The sequence below is a fragment of the Hyperolius riggenbachi genome, chromosome 9 (assembly GCF_040937935.1).
Source record: "Hyperolius riggenbachi isolate aHypRig1 chromosome 9, aHypRig1.pri, whole genome shotgun sequence".
In the NCBI taxonomy this organism is placed as follows: domain Eukaryota; kingdom Metazoa; phylum Chordata; class Amphibia; order Anura; family Hyperoliidae; genus Hyperolius; species Hyperolius riggenbachi.
The window spans coordinates 73824704-73844264 of record NC_090654.1 but is presented as its reverse complement, the minus strand read 5'-3'; the positions used below and the strand labels follow the sequence as shown (position 1 = coordinate 73844264).

The 19561-nt window shown below is 43.9% G+C and overlaps 1 protein-coding gene across 3 annotated transcripts in view; it reads right to left on the bottom strand.

Annotated features, from left to right (window-relative positions):
- XPC (XPC complex subunit, DNA damage recognition and repair factor) overlaps nt 1-19561 on the bottom strand; it is a 50192-nt gene that overhangs the window by 13958 nt on the left and 16673 nt on the right. For all 3 annotated transcript variants that reach the window (XM_068253066.1, XM_068253065.1, XM_068253064.1), the window contains exons 5-12: nt 19375-19459; nt 17155-17312; nt 15027-15147; nt 13015-13104; nt 10380-11312; nt 10129-10289; nt 7128-7209; nt 3825-3959 (exon numbers count right to left, since the gene is read on the bottom strand). In XM_068253066.1, the coding sequence (XP_068109167.1) occupies nt 3825-3959; nt 7128-7209; nt 10129-10289; nt 10380-11312; nt 13015-13104; nt 15027-15147; nt 17155-17312; nt 19375-19459 (1765 nt within the window). The remainder of the gene's footprint in view (nt 1-3824; nt 3960-7127; nt 7210-10128; nt 10290-10379; nt 11313-13014; nt 13105-15026; nt 15148-17154; nt 17313-19374; nt 19460-19561) is intronic.

Here is a 19561-nt window from a genome sequence, read left to right as displayed (position 1 = left end):
GCGACCCCAGTTTGCACGATCTGTGCGCTGGAACCGTTTGGAAGGCATTTCGCGTTCCAGCCACCAGGGCTCCTGTGACAAATCATACCTACATTTCTAGACTTATACTAGATAAAGGTAAATAGATGCATCAATACCAACACAAAACTGAGCCCATTCTACGTTGGGCTGGCTGTGCTTAGGACAGTTTGAGCAGAGATGAAATGGGCCACCTTCTGTTGCGATTAGGCTTCACCCACCCACTTAGGAAATAACGCTGCAGGGCACAATGCAAACTGGCTGTGCTTTGTGAAGTTGCAGAGGGCAGCTATAAAGCAACATGTTCAATCTAGCCTCTTTTTTAAGTGCTGGGGAAAAACTGCAAGTCAGCAGCTTGGCGGTTCCGGGTACTCCGCTTGAATGATGGCGCTCAGCTACTCTACTTTCACCGACTGCGTTCAGCTATTCTAGAACCGAATTCCGGTGTCCCATTTAATCCATAAAACTGTTAGATGCTTGACAGCAGCTATAAATATAGCCAAGAACAAGTGCTAAATGCCAGCAGTAAAAACTACAGAAAAGGAGTGTTCGCTAGAAGTTGAGTATTATTTTTAGGAGAGTCATGGTGCTTTTACACTTAATCAGTTGCTCTCAGTTATAACTGAAAGGACAACTGATTTTTTTAAAATAATGTCCATGTTTCCCTATGGCTCAGTTCCCACTATACACGTTTTAACAAAGCTATTTCACAATGCGCTGCTGTGGAGAAAAAAAAACAACAACAATGCATACCAATGCATTAAAACAGAACGGAAGATTACTGTAAAAACTGTTTTACTTACCTGGGGCTTCCGCATCCTGTCCCACGCCGGTCCTACCGTCCACTGCAGGACGGTAAGGCGAAGAAAGATAAGCATGGCCCAGACGCAGTTGCCGTCGACTTACAAGTCGACGGTAACGAAACTAGCTGGCGGCGGGAGAACAAAGGATCATGGAGGACCGGCGCAGGACAGGGCGGCTGCTGGGAGCATGGGGGGAAGCCCCAGGTAAGTGAAACTGTTTGTTTTACAGTAATCTTCAGTTCCGCTTTAAAGCAAACCTGAACTGAAAATTAAAAGTCAAAATAAACATACACAGGTCATACTTACCTCCCATGTAGTCTACTTATCAATCTCTTTCTCCTCTCCTGCGTCCTGTTTGTCCGCTGTGATCAATGGAATTCTCCACCCTCCATTTTGAAAATTCCCATTACCCCATAACAGCTTCCTGATCAGCACACTATTAAACTGTAATATGTAATATCGAGCACTTGAGCCATAGAAAAACATGGACATTACCTTGCACAACAATTGTCCTTTCAGTTATAACTGACAGTAACTGATGAATAACTGACAGCAACTGATACCTTCTAAATCTGACAAGATTTTGTCAGAACTGAAGCATATCATTGTAAGAAGAAAATGGTGAGCTTCTCAGAGAAACGGATGGTGAGGTAAGTATGTAATATTAATTTGCAGGTACATCGTGTTTATTTTAAATAATTTTACTCAGTTCAGGTTCACTTTAAGTGTAAAGCCCAATCTACACGATACGATTCTTTATGCGATTTAATTACGATTCTATTTACGATCTAATTAAATCTGACATGTCCGATCGGGATTCAATTCGATTCAATTCGATTTGCCATTGAATCTCGGTCGGACATGTCAGATTTAATCAGACCGTAAATAGAATCGTAATCAAATCGCATAAAGAATCGTATCGTGTAGATGGTGCTTAAACGGGAGCTAAGTGTAAGGACCATTTTACACATAATGGGCCTGATTCACAAAGCGGTGCAAACACTTTGCACGCCTGTGAAAAGTCCTATATCACGCCTAAACTTAGTTTAGCCGTGATCTGAAGGAATTCGCGCGAACTCCCGCGCGCAAAGTTTTACGTGCTTAGCGCGGTGCGCTACGCGCGAAGCGCCCATTAAGCCCTATGGGACTTTGCGCGCGTACGCGCGGTAGCTTCGCGCGAGTTAGAGCACAAAGCGGTGATAACTTTGCTAGTGCAAAGGTTATCACGCCTAAAGTCTTTTAGGCGTGATAACTGAGTTATCACCGCTTTGTGAATCGAGCCCAATGCGTTGCTGTGCGTTCCGTTGCATTTTAATGCATTTTTTTCTCCATAGCAGTGCATTGTGAAAAAGCTTCAGTTTTTCAGTGTACAGCGTGAAAGAGGCCTCAGGAACACATGGATACAGGACTACACAACAGTTGTACTTTCAGTTGCAACTGACAGCAACTGATATAGTGTAAAAAGACCCGAAGGCTGCTTTTACACTTAGTCAGTTGCTCTCAGTTATAAATGACAGGACAAGTGATTTTCAAAGTAATGCCCATGTTTTCCTATGGCTCAGTTCGCACTATACGCATTTTAACTAAAAGCTTTTTCACAATGCGCTGCTATGGAAAGTTAAAACGCATCAGTTTTCAGTGTATAGTGTAAAAGAGGCCTTAGGGAATAGGGCAAGGGGAGGTTAAATGTAACCCTTTCCATGTCTATGTCAGACCATGTCCAACATTAGCATTTTACAACATAGGTCCAATGTTGGACATAGACCACCTTAAGAAAAATAGCTGCCACTAGGTGGCGGTATTGCTGAATAAAACCGTGTACCCTCTTTGCTTCAGTGCGAGGAGGTAGAGACCCTCCGAAATTCCTGCCCCTGCAGAATTTTGTAATGAACACCCACTTCCCCCAGGACATCAAAAAAATGAAAGCGGACCTGAACTCAGAACTTCCTCTCTGCTCTAAAACATAAGCAACAGCATAATAACCTTTAAAGAAAAACATATCTTTGTTACACCTGATACAAATCCTACAATAAATGTGCAGTGTTTCTGCTTCCTGCTTCGTGGAGGCAGACATATTGTTAGCATCATGGACTTTCAAATTAGCTGCGGTGGCAGTCAGGTGACACGGGAGAGATCAAATTACAACATGTGATTAGACACAGAAATTAGACAGGCTAAACTCTCTAAATACCGGTACATACAGAGTGCATTTCAATTGGTTTTCCTTCTGTCCTGTGCACGAGTTCAGGTCCACTTTAAAGGGGAACTGAAAAGAGTTATATGGAGGCTGCCATGTTTATTTCCTTTTAAGCAATACCAGTTGCCTGGCAGCTCTGCTGATCCTCTGCCTCTAATACTATTAGCCATAGCCCCTGAACAAGCATGCAGCAGATCAGGTGTTTCTGACTTTAAAGTCAGATCTGACAAGTTTAGCTGCATGCTTGTTTCTGGTGTTATTCACATACTACTGCAGAGAAATAGACCAGCAGGGCTGCCAGGCAACTGGTATTTATTAAAAGGAAATAAATATGGCAGCCTCCGTATACCTCTTACTATAGTTCCCCTTTAAGTGTTGCAGGGACAAACGTGATCGCAAAAAGGGATTGGAATTAAGACTAGGCGATAGGAAACACTGCCAGGAGGGGAGGACGGTTAGGGATAGACTACAGGAAGCGGTTTACATTAGAGGGGAGGATAGGTGCTAGGAAGGAGCATGGAACTGAAAAGGTATAGCTGGTCAATTGAACAGAACCGAAACCCCTTCCCAAAAGTGATAGATTATTGGTAGTGGCACATTACCGATATACCAGCAATGCCTGGCACCCAAATAACTGTGCATGCAAATCACATGTATGTAGTCCCTGTACTCTGGGCTCAAAGGAAAGAAGGTATCTGCACACATGGTGGACAATCTATAGCCTAACACTATGTGGTTATGTCTGTCATTCATGGTGACCCTGGGAGAGTGATTGGCCGTACATGACGGAGGACAGAGCGTCTTACCTTCCCATCCACGGCGACAGGCGGCTGGAAATCCTCCGTCTGCCACGGGCCAAACAGAGCAAGGTCATTACTTTCCCTCTTCTCTGGATCTGCCATACGGGCCTTCCTCGCTCGATTAGAGAACCCTCTCACCATCTGTGCAGAAGGACATCAAGAAAGACATTGACATGAAGCAAGTGACCCTGGAGTGACCCTGGCCCCCTGAGATGGGGAGGGCTTACAAAGATAAACAGACTTATTATTATGCCAAATCAGCTCAAGATTGTCCTCTGATCAATAATTCAATCATAGACCATTACTGTTTCGCTAAATAAAAAAACATTTTCCGATAATTATCTGATTGACCATGGCGGAAAATTGTGACTGTATTTTCAGGAAATTGAATAGTGTACAACTAATTCAAATTACTTTTCAAACAGTAAAATCTAGGGAGAAACTATTTTTTTCTGGTTGAACAAAAAAACAAAAAAGACAAAAACCTGACCTGTGTGTGGCTGACGTAAGTTATATGGTGGGTGTAAGGATGAAACTTGTTTTCCCAGCACATCCCAAAGATTCTTTTCTGGACTTAAAGGACAACTGAAGTGAAAGGTATATGGAGGCTGCCATATTTATTTCCTTTTAAAAAATACCAGTTGCCTGGCAGCCCTTCCGATCTATTTGGCTTCTAAAGTGTCTGAATAACACCAGAAACAAGCATGCAGCTAATCTTCACCGATCTGATATTGTTAGAAAAACCTGATCTGCTGCATGCTTGTTCACGGTCTGTGGCTAAAAGTATTAGAGGCAGAGGATCAGCAGTATGCCAGGTAACTGGTATTGCTTAACAGGAAATAAATATGGCAGCCTCCATATCACTTACACTTCAGTTGTCATTTAAAGTGAATCCAAGCAGCTAAAAAAAAGTCCAGAGGCTTCCCATCTCAACCTCAACAGACCCTCATATCCCACAAGAGCTTGCCGGATATTTCGCATGGCAATAATCCCCGCTGTGTAGGAATGCGGCAGCACCCAGATCCGCACAGCAAGCCGAAGCCACTTATCCACAAGCAGCTCCACACTACTGCCCAGGTGCGGCCATACTTGCGCTGACAAAGTACATCTGTGCTTGTGCCCAAAGAGGAGCTAAATAAAAGGTGCCAGGAAGTAAATAAAAGAGGGTCCAGGCCAGCGGCGGTGGGGTCAAGAAGGCTGTTCCAGAGGCTTCCCTCTTAGCTAAGTATCTAACTTTTATTTGTTAATGCCGGCTTGGGTTTGCTTTAGGCGTCATACATACACTAGAATCTCAGTGTTCTCCAACCCTGTCCTCAAGGCCCACCAACAGTGCATGTTTTGTGGAAATCCACAGAGGTAGTTAATCAGCGCTGCTGAGACACTAATTACCTCACCTGTGCATGTTTGTGGTGTTCTGCAAAACATGTACTGTGCCTTGAGGACAGGTTTGGGGAACTCTGCACTAGATGACACTCAGCTAAGGCGGTCAATAATGAACATCTGTGCCAAGAATATAACGTGCATACAGTGGCCCCCCTGACGCCTAGGCCAGTAATCAACTTGGCAGATCGATTTGGCAGAGTGCATTGTTCACTCCTGCATCACCCCCCCCCCCCCCCCCCCGCCTCAAGAGCATCAGAACAGGCCGCTAGCCTCATACGTGTGTACGCAGCTTTAGATCTGGGAAATATGGAGGCCAAAGAAAATCGGATTCATCACACCAAGCCACGCCCTTGCTTCCTCCCACTACTCTATGGTCCAGCTCTGATGCCCATGTGTCAGTTGTGGGTGCTGTAAGCTGTAGACAGGGATTCATTTTGAGCACTGTGATGGCTCTGCTGCTAGACAGCGCCACATGCAGCACGATTTGACGTACTTTGTGTTCGGACACCTTCCTGTCATGCACACCAGTCTTACAGCAATCTGTGCTACAGTAGCTCTCTTGTTGGATCGGACCAGTCTGGCTAGCATTCATACCCCAAGTTCATTAATGCGTCCCGAGTATCCATAAACCTGATGCCAGTGAACTGATGGGTCACTTGATGTTTAGTACATCTCCACCCCTTGACAGGCGCTATTTGTAATGAGGTAATTGGCATTATTCACTTCACCTGTCATTGGTTTAAATGTTGTGGCTCATCAACAAAGATTAAAAGGAACCCGAGGTGAGAGACATATGGATGCTGCCATATTGATTTCCTTTTAAACAATACTAGTTGCCTGGCTGTCCTTCTGATCCTGTGTCTCTAATACTTTTAGCCATAGACCCTGAACAAGCTTGCAGTAGATCAGGTACTGGATTAGCCAAATGCTTGTTCTAGTGTTTTGACTCAAACACTACTTATGCCAGATGATCAGCAGGGCTGTCAGGCAACTGGCATTGTTTACAAGGAAATAAATATTGCAGCTCCATATCCCTCTCACATTGTGTTCCCTTCAAACAATACTAGGTGCCTGGCAGTCCTGTGCGTTCTGGGATCAGTAGTGTCACATGACACACCTGAAACAAGCATGCAGCTAATCTAGTCAGATTTTGTCAGAGACATCTGATCTGCATGCTTGTCGAGGATCTATGGCGAAAAGCATTAGAGGCAGAGACTCAGCAGGACAGCCAGGTAATGTGCATTGTTTAAAAGGAAATAAATATGTCAGCCTCCATATGTCTCTTACATCAGGCTCCCTTTAAAGGGCAGCTGGGAAGTGATTTAGCATATTTATTCATAGACTTGCCCTCCTAATCACTGTAAGGGCTGGAACCCACAAGGGCGATTTTGAGAGCATTTGTGGAGCGTTACAGAACGCTAGCGTTTGGCCAAAATGCTCAGCTAATGTAAATGGATGGGGCAACTTCCACTGGAACGTTTGCAATTCCTCAAATCGCAAACGCAGGACATGCAGCATTTTGTTCAATGTAAAGTATATAAACGCTGACGTAATCGCTCATCAAAACCTGCACGGAGCGATTTTGCTAGCGTTTTAACGTTACCACACACTGTAACAAAATTAAAATTATTTGAAAGGACCAATCAGACTTTAAAACGCTAATCGCTACACAATCGCAGACAAATTGATACACTTTGTAAAATCACTTCCTAAAATGCTCATGAAACCGCTGACAAACTGCTCATACTAAATGCTAGCGCTTGCGATTAGCGATAGCGTTTTGCAGTGGGTTTCAGGCCTAAGGTAGTAAAGATTTTGCTGCTCTAAGGAAATATGGGCAACTGACAAAGGCTCATTACCTACACACATGAGCCTCTGAAATATCCTGTACACCAGCCATGTACAATTCCCAGCAAGTTGTGTTACCTTGTAAGGTACCTCCCCGAGCCGCACCACGCGGGCCTCCTTCAGCCAAGTGTCTCTGGAATGCAGCGTATGAATACAGGATCTATGGAACACATGCAGAGAGAATGGTGTGATCAGTGAAAGAGGTAAGTGTCAATCAGTCCTGGGCATTAAACTGTGCACATCCTATTTGTTTTTAGCTGTCTCAGAAAATGCAGAAAATTCATTACTAACCTCCTCTGTCACTGAACCATGAGAGAGAGAGAGAGAGAGAGTGTGAGTGAGTGAGTGAGTGAGTGAGTGAGTGAGTGAGTGAGTGAGTGAGTGAGTGAGTGAGTGAGTGTGTGTGTGTGTGTGTGTGTGTGTGTGTGTGTGTGTGTGTGTGTGTGTGTGTGTGTTATATATATATATATATAGATAGATAGGGGTTAGACAGAATAATGGAAACACCTTGTGAATCAACAAAATATATTTTAATATGGTGTAGGTCGTCCTTTTGCGGCAATTACAGCCTCAATTCTCCGAGGTATTGATTCATACAAATTGCGAATTGTTTCCAAAGGAATTTTAGCCCATTCTTAAGTTAAAACACCCTCCAGTTCTTTTAGAGGGGATGGCGGCGGAAATCGACTTCTTACTTGAATCTCTAATAACGACCATAAATGCTCAATAATGTTGAGGTCTGTAGATTGTGGTGGCCAGATGAGATGCTCAACTTCATTAGAATGTTCCTCGTGTCATTCTTTAACAATTCTAGCTGTATGGATTGGGCCATTATCATATTGAAAGATGGCATTCCCCTTTGGAAACAGTTCTTGAACCATAGGATGAACTTGGTCGCCCAAAATTCCTAAATAGTCTCGACTGTTAATTCTTCCATGAAGGGAAATCATTGGCCCGGCAGATTTCCAAGAAATTGCACCCCAGATCATCACAGAACCCCCGCCATGCTTCTTTCGGCTATCTCCAAACGTACAATCGGCCGAAGGTCGGAAAGAAGGTAAACGATGATTCGTCAGAGAAAATCACATTTTTCCACTGCTCGAGGGACCAATTCTGGTTGTTTCTACACCACTCTAAATGCTTTGAAACATTTGTCTTTGAGAGCAGAGGTTTTCTAATTGCAGTTCTTCCGTGGAAACCAGATTTGTGCAGCTCCCGATGAACAGTTTTTGTGGAAACTGGGTTCTGTAGGTATTCATTCAGCTCTGCAGTGATTTTAGGAGCCGTGGTCTTGCGAGCTTTTCTAACAATTCGATTTAGAGTCCGATGGTCTCTCTCAGACAACTTCGACTTTCAGCCACAACTGTGCTTTGCTGAGGCCGTTTTTCCTTCTCTTTCAAAGGCCGTCTGTGAGAAAACGCGGAAAAGCCGCCGCATGTACTGGCAGCAAGGCGGCTGTTTCCGCGCCTAACACGGCGGTTTGCACGCAGCAGCGTGCGTCTGGTGTGGCTGGGTCTGTTAGTGCACCTGGATGGAGAACTACGCGCCCGAGCCAGAAGTCAGGACCTTTATGCCAGCAGGAGATGGATCAGCTGATCAGGACGATCAGCTGATTCCTGCTGGACTCCTGATTGGCTGAGTGGCTCGGGCGGGGCGGCAGAGTCCTGCAACTATATATATAGCTTGCTTGCCAGTTGCTGGTTGTCGCGCGTGCTGAGAGGCAGAACCTTTATGACAAACGAGGAGGGATCAGCTGACCAGGTTGGTCAGCTGATCTCAGAGAGAGTGGCTATTGGTTGATCAGCGATGGGTGGCGCCGGGGAGCGCCGCTCTATATATAGTTATTGCTGGTCAGTCTCAAGTTGTCTGCCATTGCGAACACTTACGTGGAAGCATTCAGACCATAGTCAGATACTACAGTGTGTTTGAACCAGAAGGACCTGGGAATTCACACTGAGCCAGATTACTTTTGTTTATCATTTGTGTTATACTCCAGACTAGTTCCAGGGTGCTGAGACCACGGACCTCGCATCCAAGACTAGGGAACTGTATTATCATTTGTGTTATACTCCAGACTAGTTCCAGGGTGCTGAGACCACGGACTTCGCATCCAAGACTAGGGAACTGTATTATCATTTGTGTTATACTCCAGACTAGTTCCAGGGTGCTGAGACCACGGATCTCGCATCCAAGACTAGGGAACTGTATTATCATTTGTGTTATACTCCAGACTAGTTCCAGGGTGCTGAGACCACGGACCTCGCACCCAAGACTAGGGAACTGTATTATCATTTGTGTTATCCTCCAGACCTGCTTGTGACGCCCATCTTCCAGGGGTCACTAGCCACCGGGTCTTCTTGCTACTCAGCCTGGGACTCCGCCCCCTTGGATGTCTCAGGCTGCTGCAAGATCTCTGCACTTCCAAAGGGAGGTATTTCTCATACTGCCAAGGACCACCTGCTCCTCGGGTGGTCCTCACTCAAAGTTATTATTGTTGCACCAAACACTCACACTATATAGGTGTCCAGAGGTTAGCAATATATCTGTATTATCGGTGATTCTGCAGATCATCAATAATCAGGTATATATCTGCATTCTTGGTGATACTGCAGATCACCAATAATCAGATTTTCTCTACGTGCTGACACCGATCGTTACACTGTCATTACTTTTTAGTCAGTACCTCTGGAAATGACAAGCATTCGGGCAGTTTCTGTTACAGTAGCAGCTGCCATACGAGCACCAACAATTTGGCCTCTTTGAATGTCTGAGAGATCTGCCATTTTTATAAATTATAACCAACTTTGATTTAAATATCTGTAAAAAACAAGTGTTTTAGTTATACATAGCAAATTACAATAATTATAAACAAAAAAATTTAACATATTTCAAGTTTTGATTGCTTAAAACATGTTCAAAGGTTATGATGCCAAAACGTTAGGTGTTTCCATTATTTTGTCCAACCCCTGTATATATATATATATATATATATATATATATATATATATATATATATATATATATATATATATATATATATATATATATATATATATCAATCAGTTTAAGCCAGACTTACCTGGAATAGACCTCCTCCCCTCGGCAGTAGCCTAGGACAGCAGCAGTGTCTGGGTAGATAGCTTCATATTTCAGTAGATGTCTCTTTAAGGCATACAATGGATGATTTTTAAATTCGTTGATAGAGGTTGGCAGTGGCTGCTCTAGTAATTTAGCTTCAAACTGCAGGCAAAAGAGAATCAACTCATCAGAGATTAAGAGTATTGTTATCATTATAAAGATACAATCAAAAAACAGTATCCCTGTCCCTACCTCTGCATCTTCCCGATCCTCTCGTTCCATGTCAGTATTCTTATAAGGCATCAAGGTCTCTTCCCACCACTCCTGATCCACACGTCGTTTGCGACTACCTGTCATAAACTCCGGATCATATCTCCTGGTCACATCCTTCACTCTGCCGGTGTTATCGATCCCCACCACGTAAGTGACTGGCTTGGTGGCAGCCTTGAAGCACATTGATGGCCGATTGACTTTCCCATGAACACAATCAACACAGATCCACTTCTCCTCCTTCTCCAAGTAGACTTCCAGCCACTGATCACTGCCACTAGGGCTTGCTGGCGTGACCTCCTCCACCTCCAACTCCTCCTCATCTGATGAGATGATCTTACCTCTCCTCTTTGGCTCACCGCTGTTGGTCTTTGGGGAGCTCTTAGCTTTAGGCTGCCCAGGGCTTTTTGTTGTTCCCTCGCCTGACTTCCTTTTACTCTGGTTCAAAAGACTGGTGTCTTGCTTTACTTTTTTTTCAAAGGACTCATCCCAGTCTGAGAAGTCGCTCTCCTCGCTACCACTGTAGGAGAAATCAGAGCCACTACCACCTGTGCCACTGTCACTTTCTTCCTTATAAGAAACCTTAGAGGCCGTTCTTCTCCGAAGCTTGTTTTTGGGTCCAGTTTTTGCCTTGACATCCTCATCGCTCTCAACTTTCAAGCTCTTTTCCTCTTCCTCACTGCTGTCATCTTTAGCACTTTTTTTGACTGATTTTCTGGCTTTTTTACCAGTTTTTCCATTGTTGGGATTTTTATCCTCCCCACTTTCCCAAGAAGCCTCCTCTTCCTGTTTCAGCCTTCCCCGTTTTTTTGGACCTGGGCCTGTCTTCGATTTCCCTTTAGCGGATTTCTGGGATTTTTGTGACTTGCTTGTGGTTTTTTTAGCAGCTGGCTTTGCTTTGGGGTTGCGTTTCACCTACAACAGAGCACGAGTTCAAGATTAGTGTTGATATGTTTGGAATGTTAAAATTCAGACCCTTGTTCCAAATTATTCCAATGAAAACCCGAATCTTCGCACATCAGCAGCAGGGGTTGTTAACTCACCCTTGTCGCTGCCTCTGTTTGCTGCCTTCCATGTCGCATTCCAGCTCTCACATACTTTCTACTTCATGAGGAAGTATATAGGAGCTGGAGTGGATTTACATGCTTGAAAAAAAAAGACTCAGCTAAAGAAAATCAGTTGGTCTTAAAATGAGCTGTGATGTGGCCTGGAAAAAGGTTTCCCTCTAGTCATATGGCTATTATCCCTAAGGCCGGCTTCACACCGCAGATTGACGGTGTGGCGGCCTGTACTGCGCATGCGCGAGTCCAAGTGCTCCGGAAGCCCACACGAAGTGGAAGAGAGCAGTCAGAGACTGCTATAGGGAGAGCCAGTACAGGAACAACGGGAGAAGGAGAGGAACGGGAAGGCGCAATAGGACCCAGAGCCTTACATCTCCTTAGGTAAGTATCTGAGTTTTTTTTTTTCATTTTCGCTTCCAACTCCCTTTAACCAGTTCGGCCTATCTGGACGAGTTTCCTCGTCCAGATAGGCACTGCTGTTTTACCTGCGTGGTGCGCGCGATCGGGCCGCCCGCCGCTAGCCCCCCGATCAGTGAATGGGAATATAATTCCCATTCACCGATCTAGCGTCCCCGCAGAAATACCGATGCTTTCTCTCCAGAGAGCGTGGTATATCTGCCCCCAGGAAACTTTTCCCCAGCATTTTAGTTCCTGGATGCGAGATCGTTCGCATCCAGGACTTTTTTCACTGTGGCCATCTTGTGGCCAAATAGTAAACTGCACCCACATACATTTTTGATTAAAAAAAATATATAATTTTACATTTAAAATTAGCAGTTTCCCTCCCACACCAAAAATTACCCACATACACTTTTTTTATTTAAAAAAAAAAAAAAAAAAAAAAAATCATCATAAATAGTTACCCAAGGGTCTGAACTTTTTAATTATGCATGTCAAGAGAATATGTTATTATATTATTTAAAATTATAAGCTTATAAATAGTGATGGACGCAAATTGAAAAAAATGCACCTTTACTTCTAAATGAAATATCGGCACCATAAATTGTGATAGGGACATCGTTTAAACGGTGTAATAACCGGGACATATGGGCAAATAAAATACATGCGTTTTAATTACGGTAGCGTATATTAATTTCAAACTATAATGGCCAAAAACTGAGAAATAATGATTTTTTTCCGTTTTTTTCTTATTCTTCCTGTTAAAATGCATTTACAGTAAAGTGGCTCTTAGCAAAATGTACCCCCCCAAAGAAAGCCTAATTGGTGGCGGAAAAAACAAGATATAGATCAATTCATTGTGATAAGGAGCAATAAAGTTATAGGCGAATGAATGGGAGGTGAACGTTGCTCGGATGCATGAGATTTTCGGCACTGCGGCGCTGAACCGGTTAAGCAAAAGAAGAATTTTACATTTTCTTTTCAGGGAATCACTGGTGAATAGGATTATTCAAAGTAAGTCTGGAGTGGATCACAGAAACAAGAATTGGTGGTCAATACACCAAGACAGTTTGAAAGACTTTATTAACACTGGTGGGACAGCAGCAAGGCTTGCTTGGAAGAAAGGCCTGAAGGCAGGAAAGAGGAGCAGATCTTACTTTGGCCGGGGGCTCCTTCAGCGGGATGGGCTGCAGCGACAGGACCAGGCGGCTCAGCAGCTGTAAAGCTCGGAGGAGGATCAGGAATAGCTGCAGAGGTGAGAGAGATCATAGAGGGAAATTATCCATCAGCTTACATCATATCTGATTATAGATTTGCATACAGTATTTTCTGTACTAAACTGTATAACACAAAGAAAACACAAAAGACTAAGGCTAGGGTCACAGTGGGACGTTGCATTGTGATGTGACGTTAGTCGCAATGCAGCTTTACAATGCAATGCAAAAAAAATGCGTTACCGTCGCATACAGTAACGCATACAGGCAATGAAAAGTATGCTTCCCTGTACCTGGTAACGTGTGCAATGTTACCATAACACAAGACTTTACCATGCAATGCTTACATCCCATAGACTTTTTATTGCAGGGTGGTAAGCGGTGTTATAAAATGTTATAACATGGCTCTGCAACATCCCACTGTGAACCTAACCTAAAGGTAGCCAATGCCATACATTTTTTATTTTAAATTCAATTTGAGCATTCTGATCCAAATTTCCGATTGATCAGAAGTTTCGATCAGAATCTTCGAGGTACAACACACGTATTTTCGAGATTGCTGCAATGTTGGGATAAAAGATTGTAAACTCCCAAAAATTGGTTGGTTAGAAGAAAAATCAAGAGAAAAAAAGTGATTAAATAAAGTTTGGTATCCACTGAATAATCGCATACAATTTTTTTCTGGTTGAATACAATTTCACACTCCATCACGCAACACCATACAATTCTTGATAATATTGGTCTGAAGTTTCCAACATGTCCAATGGAAAAAAAAATTTCGATTTTTAGGGACAACCGATCATATTTATCAAATCGGTTAAAATTGGATCTTTTAATTGCAAGGTGTGTGGCCACCTTTAGGTTGGATTCACATTGGTCGGTTGCATAAGGCACGTATTATAATGTGTGTAAACTGCAATAGAGACTGGACATAGACTTTAATACAAAGCCAGCATACAGCGAGTTAGAATAATGCAATCAGTTACAACGCAGTACTGTGATCAGGCTCATAGAAATGTATGGGCAGTAAGCGGACATGCAGCATTATTCTGGAATGCAGCTGAACACTGTGAGCCTAAGGCTCAACACACACCATACAATCTGGGTTGTTCAATCTTACCACTTTCATGTAGTATAAGAGCTTATCCAATCGATCATTCAAGGTATTTTTAATCTGTTGGCCCTTATACTACATAGATTTAGTAAATCTGTACAACCAAGATTGTATGGTGTGTGTTGAGCTTTAAGCTTAGTGCCAACAATCTTTTCACAGGATGCTTGTACAGGAGTCCTGCCCCTTTAGTACATGACTGTATGGTATTTATTTAGCTGATTGCTGATGTATTCTTCCTCTCCCCACCTGCAAAGGACAGTCCATACTATTGGGCAGAGAATTGAACAAGACAGACTACACATATTAAAAGTAGTATCATCAGGTCTATCTTTCCCCCCTCAGGTTGGCAACATGAGTACTAAACATAATGATTGCTGCTTTAAGTGTGGGGCCTCACAGGCTGACTATTTACATTGTGTCTGGTATTGTCCTCTGGTTAACAACTCACTTCATATAGGAGACCTTGCAATTGCCTGTAGTTCTTTTATTTAAGACCTGTATGCTAGGAGTTATAAATGATCTCTCATGGGGGAAGTGGTGTACTATGCCAGGAAAGCACTGGTGCTAAAGTAGAAATTACAGGCATTACAGCAAAAAAAAAAGAAAAAGAAAAGAACATTCAGATCTATTCGATAATGATAATAAAAAAATCAAAACATACAACCATTCTAAACACTGATAGTTTGACGAGGTAGTATTCAAATCTGTACATAAGTGGCCTGCATAATAGGTTCTAAATCATAACCCAGAACAAGCATTGCATAGAACAAGAGAAGCAGCCAGCAAATGACCACAAAATACCACCCATAATGCATTGTAATGAGCAAGGTTTTGTCCTTACATGAACCATTTCTTCTGCATCTCTGACGCCATACGCCCCGAACCTCCTCTCCAGAGTGGTGGACAGAGGCTCCCGCTCATCCAGCGACATCTCAGGATTCAGGGTGAATGTAGACGTAAACCTGTCAACATGGGGGGTTCCTGTGAGCTTCTCATGCAATTTTTTTTTTTTTTGCTTGTCAAACAACAGCAAATAAAGATACCAGAGCTGAACCATATAGTAAAAACGAGCATGTATATGAAGTAGGCCCATGGCTGGGAGAGGTCTGCGCATGGCATCACGAGTACGGTACATCATGTGCAGAGCGCTCCCGACCCGGCCAACCAGGAAGTACCTGCAGTGGGCATTTGCGCAAGAAAAGAGAGGGGAGGAGGAGAACAAGAGGAGCAGTTGGCAGGAGGACTACTCCATATACATGCCTGCTCCCCCCTGTTTTTATTGTATGGTTCAGCTCTGGTGTCCTTTAAAGGGAACCTGTACTGAGTAAAATTATTTAAAATAAACACATGAGGTAACTTCAAATGAACATTAAATAGTTACCTTGCCATCAGTTCCTCACCATTTTCACCAATTTCTTCTGACAATCATCCCTTCTAGTTCGGACAACATTTTGTCAGAACTGAAATATATCAGTTTCTGTCAGTTATATATCAGTTGCTGTCAGTTATATATCAGTTGCTGTCAGTTATAGCTAAGTGGACAACTGATGTGGCCTTTAATGTCCATGTTTCCCTATGGCTCAAGTGGGCGATGTTACAGTTTAATAGTGTGCTGACCAGAAAGCTGTTATGGGGTAATGGTCATTTTCAACATGGAGGACGGAGAAATCTCTTGTTCACAGTGGACAAACAGGACGCAGGAGAGGAGAGTGAGATTGAGGAGTAGACTACACGGGAGGTACGTGTGGCCTATGTATGTTTATTTTGACTTTTAATTTTCAGTTCAGGTTTTCTTTAAAGTTCAGGCTAAACTCACATGGATGATCTTGAGGGTGGTAAACCACAGGCAAGTATTATATTACCATTAAAGAGGCACAAAAATGGTAACCGCTCAGTGGTAAGGGGCAGCACAGTTGAGACTACTTAAAAATATAAATGCAACAGGAGTGCTGGTAAAGTAAATAGTGATATGCTATCATGCAAATGCCTGGAAACTGGGGTACATATTATCACGGCGCCACTCAGTTTGGCGCAGGGAGAGCTGAATGACGGCTCTCCCCGCTGCCGCTAAACTCCGAGGCGGCGTTAAATACTATTCCCCCTCTGAGTTGTCGCAACTTGGAGGGAGATGTAATTACCGCTACGCGGGCCGCGCATCATAGCATTGCTGCTATGACGGCGCCCAGCTTCGGCGCTCGGCTCTCAGAGGTTTAAAACAACTGTCAATGTGAGCTAAGTACACACATCCAATTTTGATTGGCTAATTTTACCACTTCCTTCTAGTATGAGGGCCAACAGGTTTTAAATACTATGAATAGATTGTGTAGGTAAGCTCTTATACTACCTGGAGGTGGTAAAATGAACCATATTTATAAAGATTAGAGGTGTGTACGCACCTTTAGGCTAATTTCACACCAGGACGTTGCGTTAGAGGGGGCGTTAAGGCCGCATAACGTCCCCCTAACGGAACGCCTGGTGGTGCTGGATCTGGATGTCAGAGTGAGCCTCGTTGTGCAGCTCACTCTGGCGTCAGTGATGCCGTGATGCGCACTCTTGTGCGCATGCGGCATCACGTGGTCCCGCCGGCCAATCGCCGCACAGAGCGACCGCTCTAGGAAGTAAACACTGCACGTCACAACGTGCAGTGCATATTAATTAGCCATGTGCCTGGCCGCTCTCCGCTCCTCCACAAGATTACTGAGCATGTGCAAGCAGTCTAACGCGGCTCAGCCGCGTCTAAAGTACTGCATGCAGTACGCTGTCTTGTGACGCAGCGTTACAATGTAACGCAACGTGGGCACTGTGAACAGCCCTATTGATTTTTCATTACTGTGCGGTGGGCTGCGTTACAGGCTGCTCTAACGTGCGCCTGTAACGTCCCACTGTGAAACCAGCCTTAGTCGCATGATCACAGCAAATACTACATATCTGAAGTGGTCTGGTGCTACCCCAAATGTAGATGGACTTACCACTTCACTAAGTTGGTCAAATACACCACGTCCACTCTAGCTGCCGGGATATTAGCAAACCTGACGGGAACAACAGACAGCGCCGCAGCCTGGAGATCAGGTGAGTTGCATATATTACTGCGATAAAAGCCATTGGCCAGGAGGCAGATGATGTGCACCTGGAGCAATACACAAGCCTGCAATCAGCTCAGAGCACCAATAAACGTCGGAGGTACAGTAATTCTTTCACTTTTTGTTTTACTTACATTATTATGTTTAGCAATTGCTATTACAGAAAAGGAGATGCACAAATAATCTTGGATATTGTTCATAAAAACGTTTATCCTGCTTATGATTGTACTTTTCTATTATTATTAATTTATAAAGCGCCAACAAATTACGTCCGCTGTACTAAGTAAGAAAAATAGACACAGGGTACATAACAGTACTGTACAGACAATGGTATACATCACATATGGACACTGGTACAAGATATGGAATTGAGAATTATAGTGACAAATGTAACATGATAAATATGATGTATAACAGAGTGTAATCTACGTAATGAATAACTAATTCCAAGACAAAAAAGGGTGAGAGTGCCCTGCCCTCGCGAGCTTACAGTCTAAAGTACAGGTGTCAAATTGCCATTTTATGTGGCCCTCAAGAGATTCATATGTGCATCGCACGCACGCACGCACACACACACACACACACACACACCTTTACTACATTGTAGTGCAGCAGAGCACTAGAATAGTTACCTGCTTACCTGCTCCAGCTGCTGGCTCTATGCTTCCAAACCTCCTACTCCTGATCACGTGACATGCATTCACAGCCAAATGTAAGCAGGAGGCCTGATGCAGCATTGCAGCAGGAAAATATAAAACTACTCCACTGCACTACCCACTGCAGAAGAGTTATGCCACTTTATTTGAGACTGTTTGATAAATGTTAATTCTTAACCACTTGAGAACTGCAGGGCTAAACCCCCCTAGTGACCAGGCCATTTTTAGCAAAATTGCCCACTGCAGCTTTAAGGCCAAGCTGCAGGGCCGCACAACTCAGCACACAAGTGATTCCCCCCCTCCTCCTTTTCTCCCCACCAACAGAGCTCTCTGTTGGAGGGGTCTGATCGCTCCCCCCATGTTTATTTTTTTTTAAATAAATATTTTTTTATTTTTTTTTTTAAACCCGTTACTTTAAATTTCTTCCCTCCCTCCCTCCCCACAGCCAGCCAATTATGGGGATCGGCTGTCATAGGCTTCTGCCTATGAGAGCCGATCGCTCTCTTGTCCCCCATGGGGACAGCCGTGTCAACCTGACGCGGGCGGCAGAAGGTTAAAAAGACTCTGTAATTTAGGGGAGGGGGAAGCCTCAGGGTCCCAATGAGGCTTCCCTGACCTCTGAAGTTTGGAGGAATCTAGCGCTGGCTCCCCCCGAATCCACCCACGGCAAGCAAAGATTTATTTTCCTCTCCGCGATCCTGCACAGGAGTACTGGTAACTCTTTGTTCGAGGTAGGCGGAAATAGCTGAGCCTGATCGTATCCGCTCTACTGCGCAGGCGCAAAGGACTCGTGCCTGCACAATAGACCGGATACGATCGAGTTCGGCTATTTCCTCCTTACCCGAACAAAGAGCTGCCAGTAAGCCTGTGCAGGATCACGGTAGGTAAATATTTACATTGCCGCGGTTCGGGGGACTGCATCGCTGGATTGCAAGGACATTGGAGGACGGGGGAAGCCTCGTTAGGATCCAGAGGCTTCCTCTATTACAGATCCTCATTAATAAACAATTTGGCCCACAACTTAGACTGTGTTCTAAATTTTGAACCCTTACGTGCTTGCGTTTGATAGCCCTGATCTAAAGGTGGGGGGGGGGGGGGGGGGAGTATGCTGTATTCGTACAGGCAGTGTGGTTTTAGGTTATCTAGTAAAGAAGTACAACTTGGCCAGAGGTCAAAAGGTGAATGGCTGAAGATAGAGCTTAGCGCATATCCTTGTTGGAAAAAGTAAGTTTTGAGGAAGCATTTCAAGATTTCAAATGTTGGAGAGTGACAGATGTGTGTGGAAGGGCATTCAAAAAATATACATAAGACTGGAAACATCTATAGTTCACATAGAAGACTACTTTAATGTTCTACTTCCCAGCATTGGTAGTACCAGTGCTGCTCCCCTAAGGCAATGCTTGGTTGCTGCTCTCCAGGATATGCTCTTTCTCGCCCCTTTATCAGTTCTCACCTTATGAGTGTCTTCTCGGAGATCCTTGCTGAAGCGATTCATCATTCTGCGCAGATAGGCAGCAAACTCTGCCTTCCTTTTCTCCCTGTTAAATTTAAACAATTATCATCAGTCATACAGTGAACACTAGACCTGTCCTAAAGGCTCATACACACGCTCAACAAGTCTTTTAAATGCACGATTATCA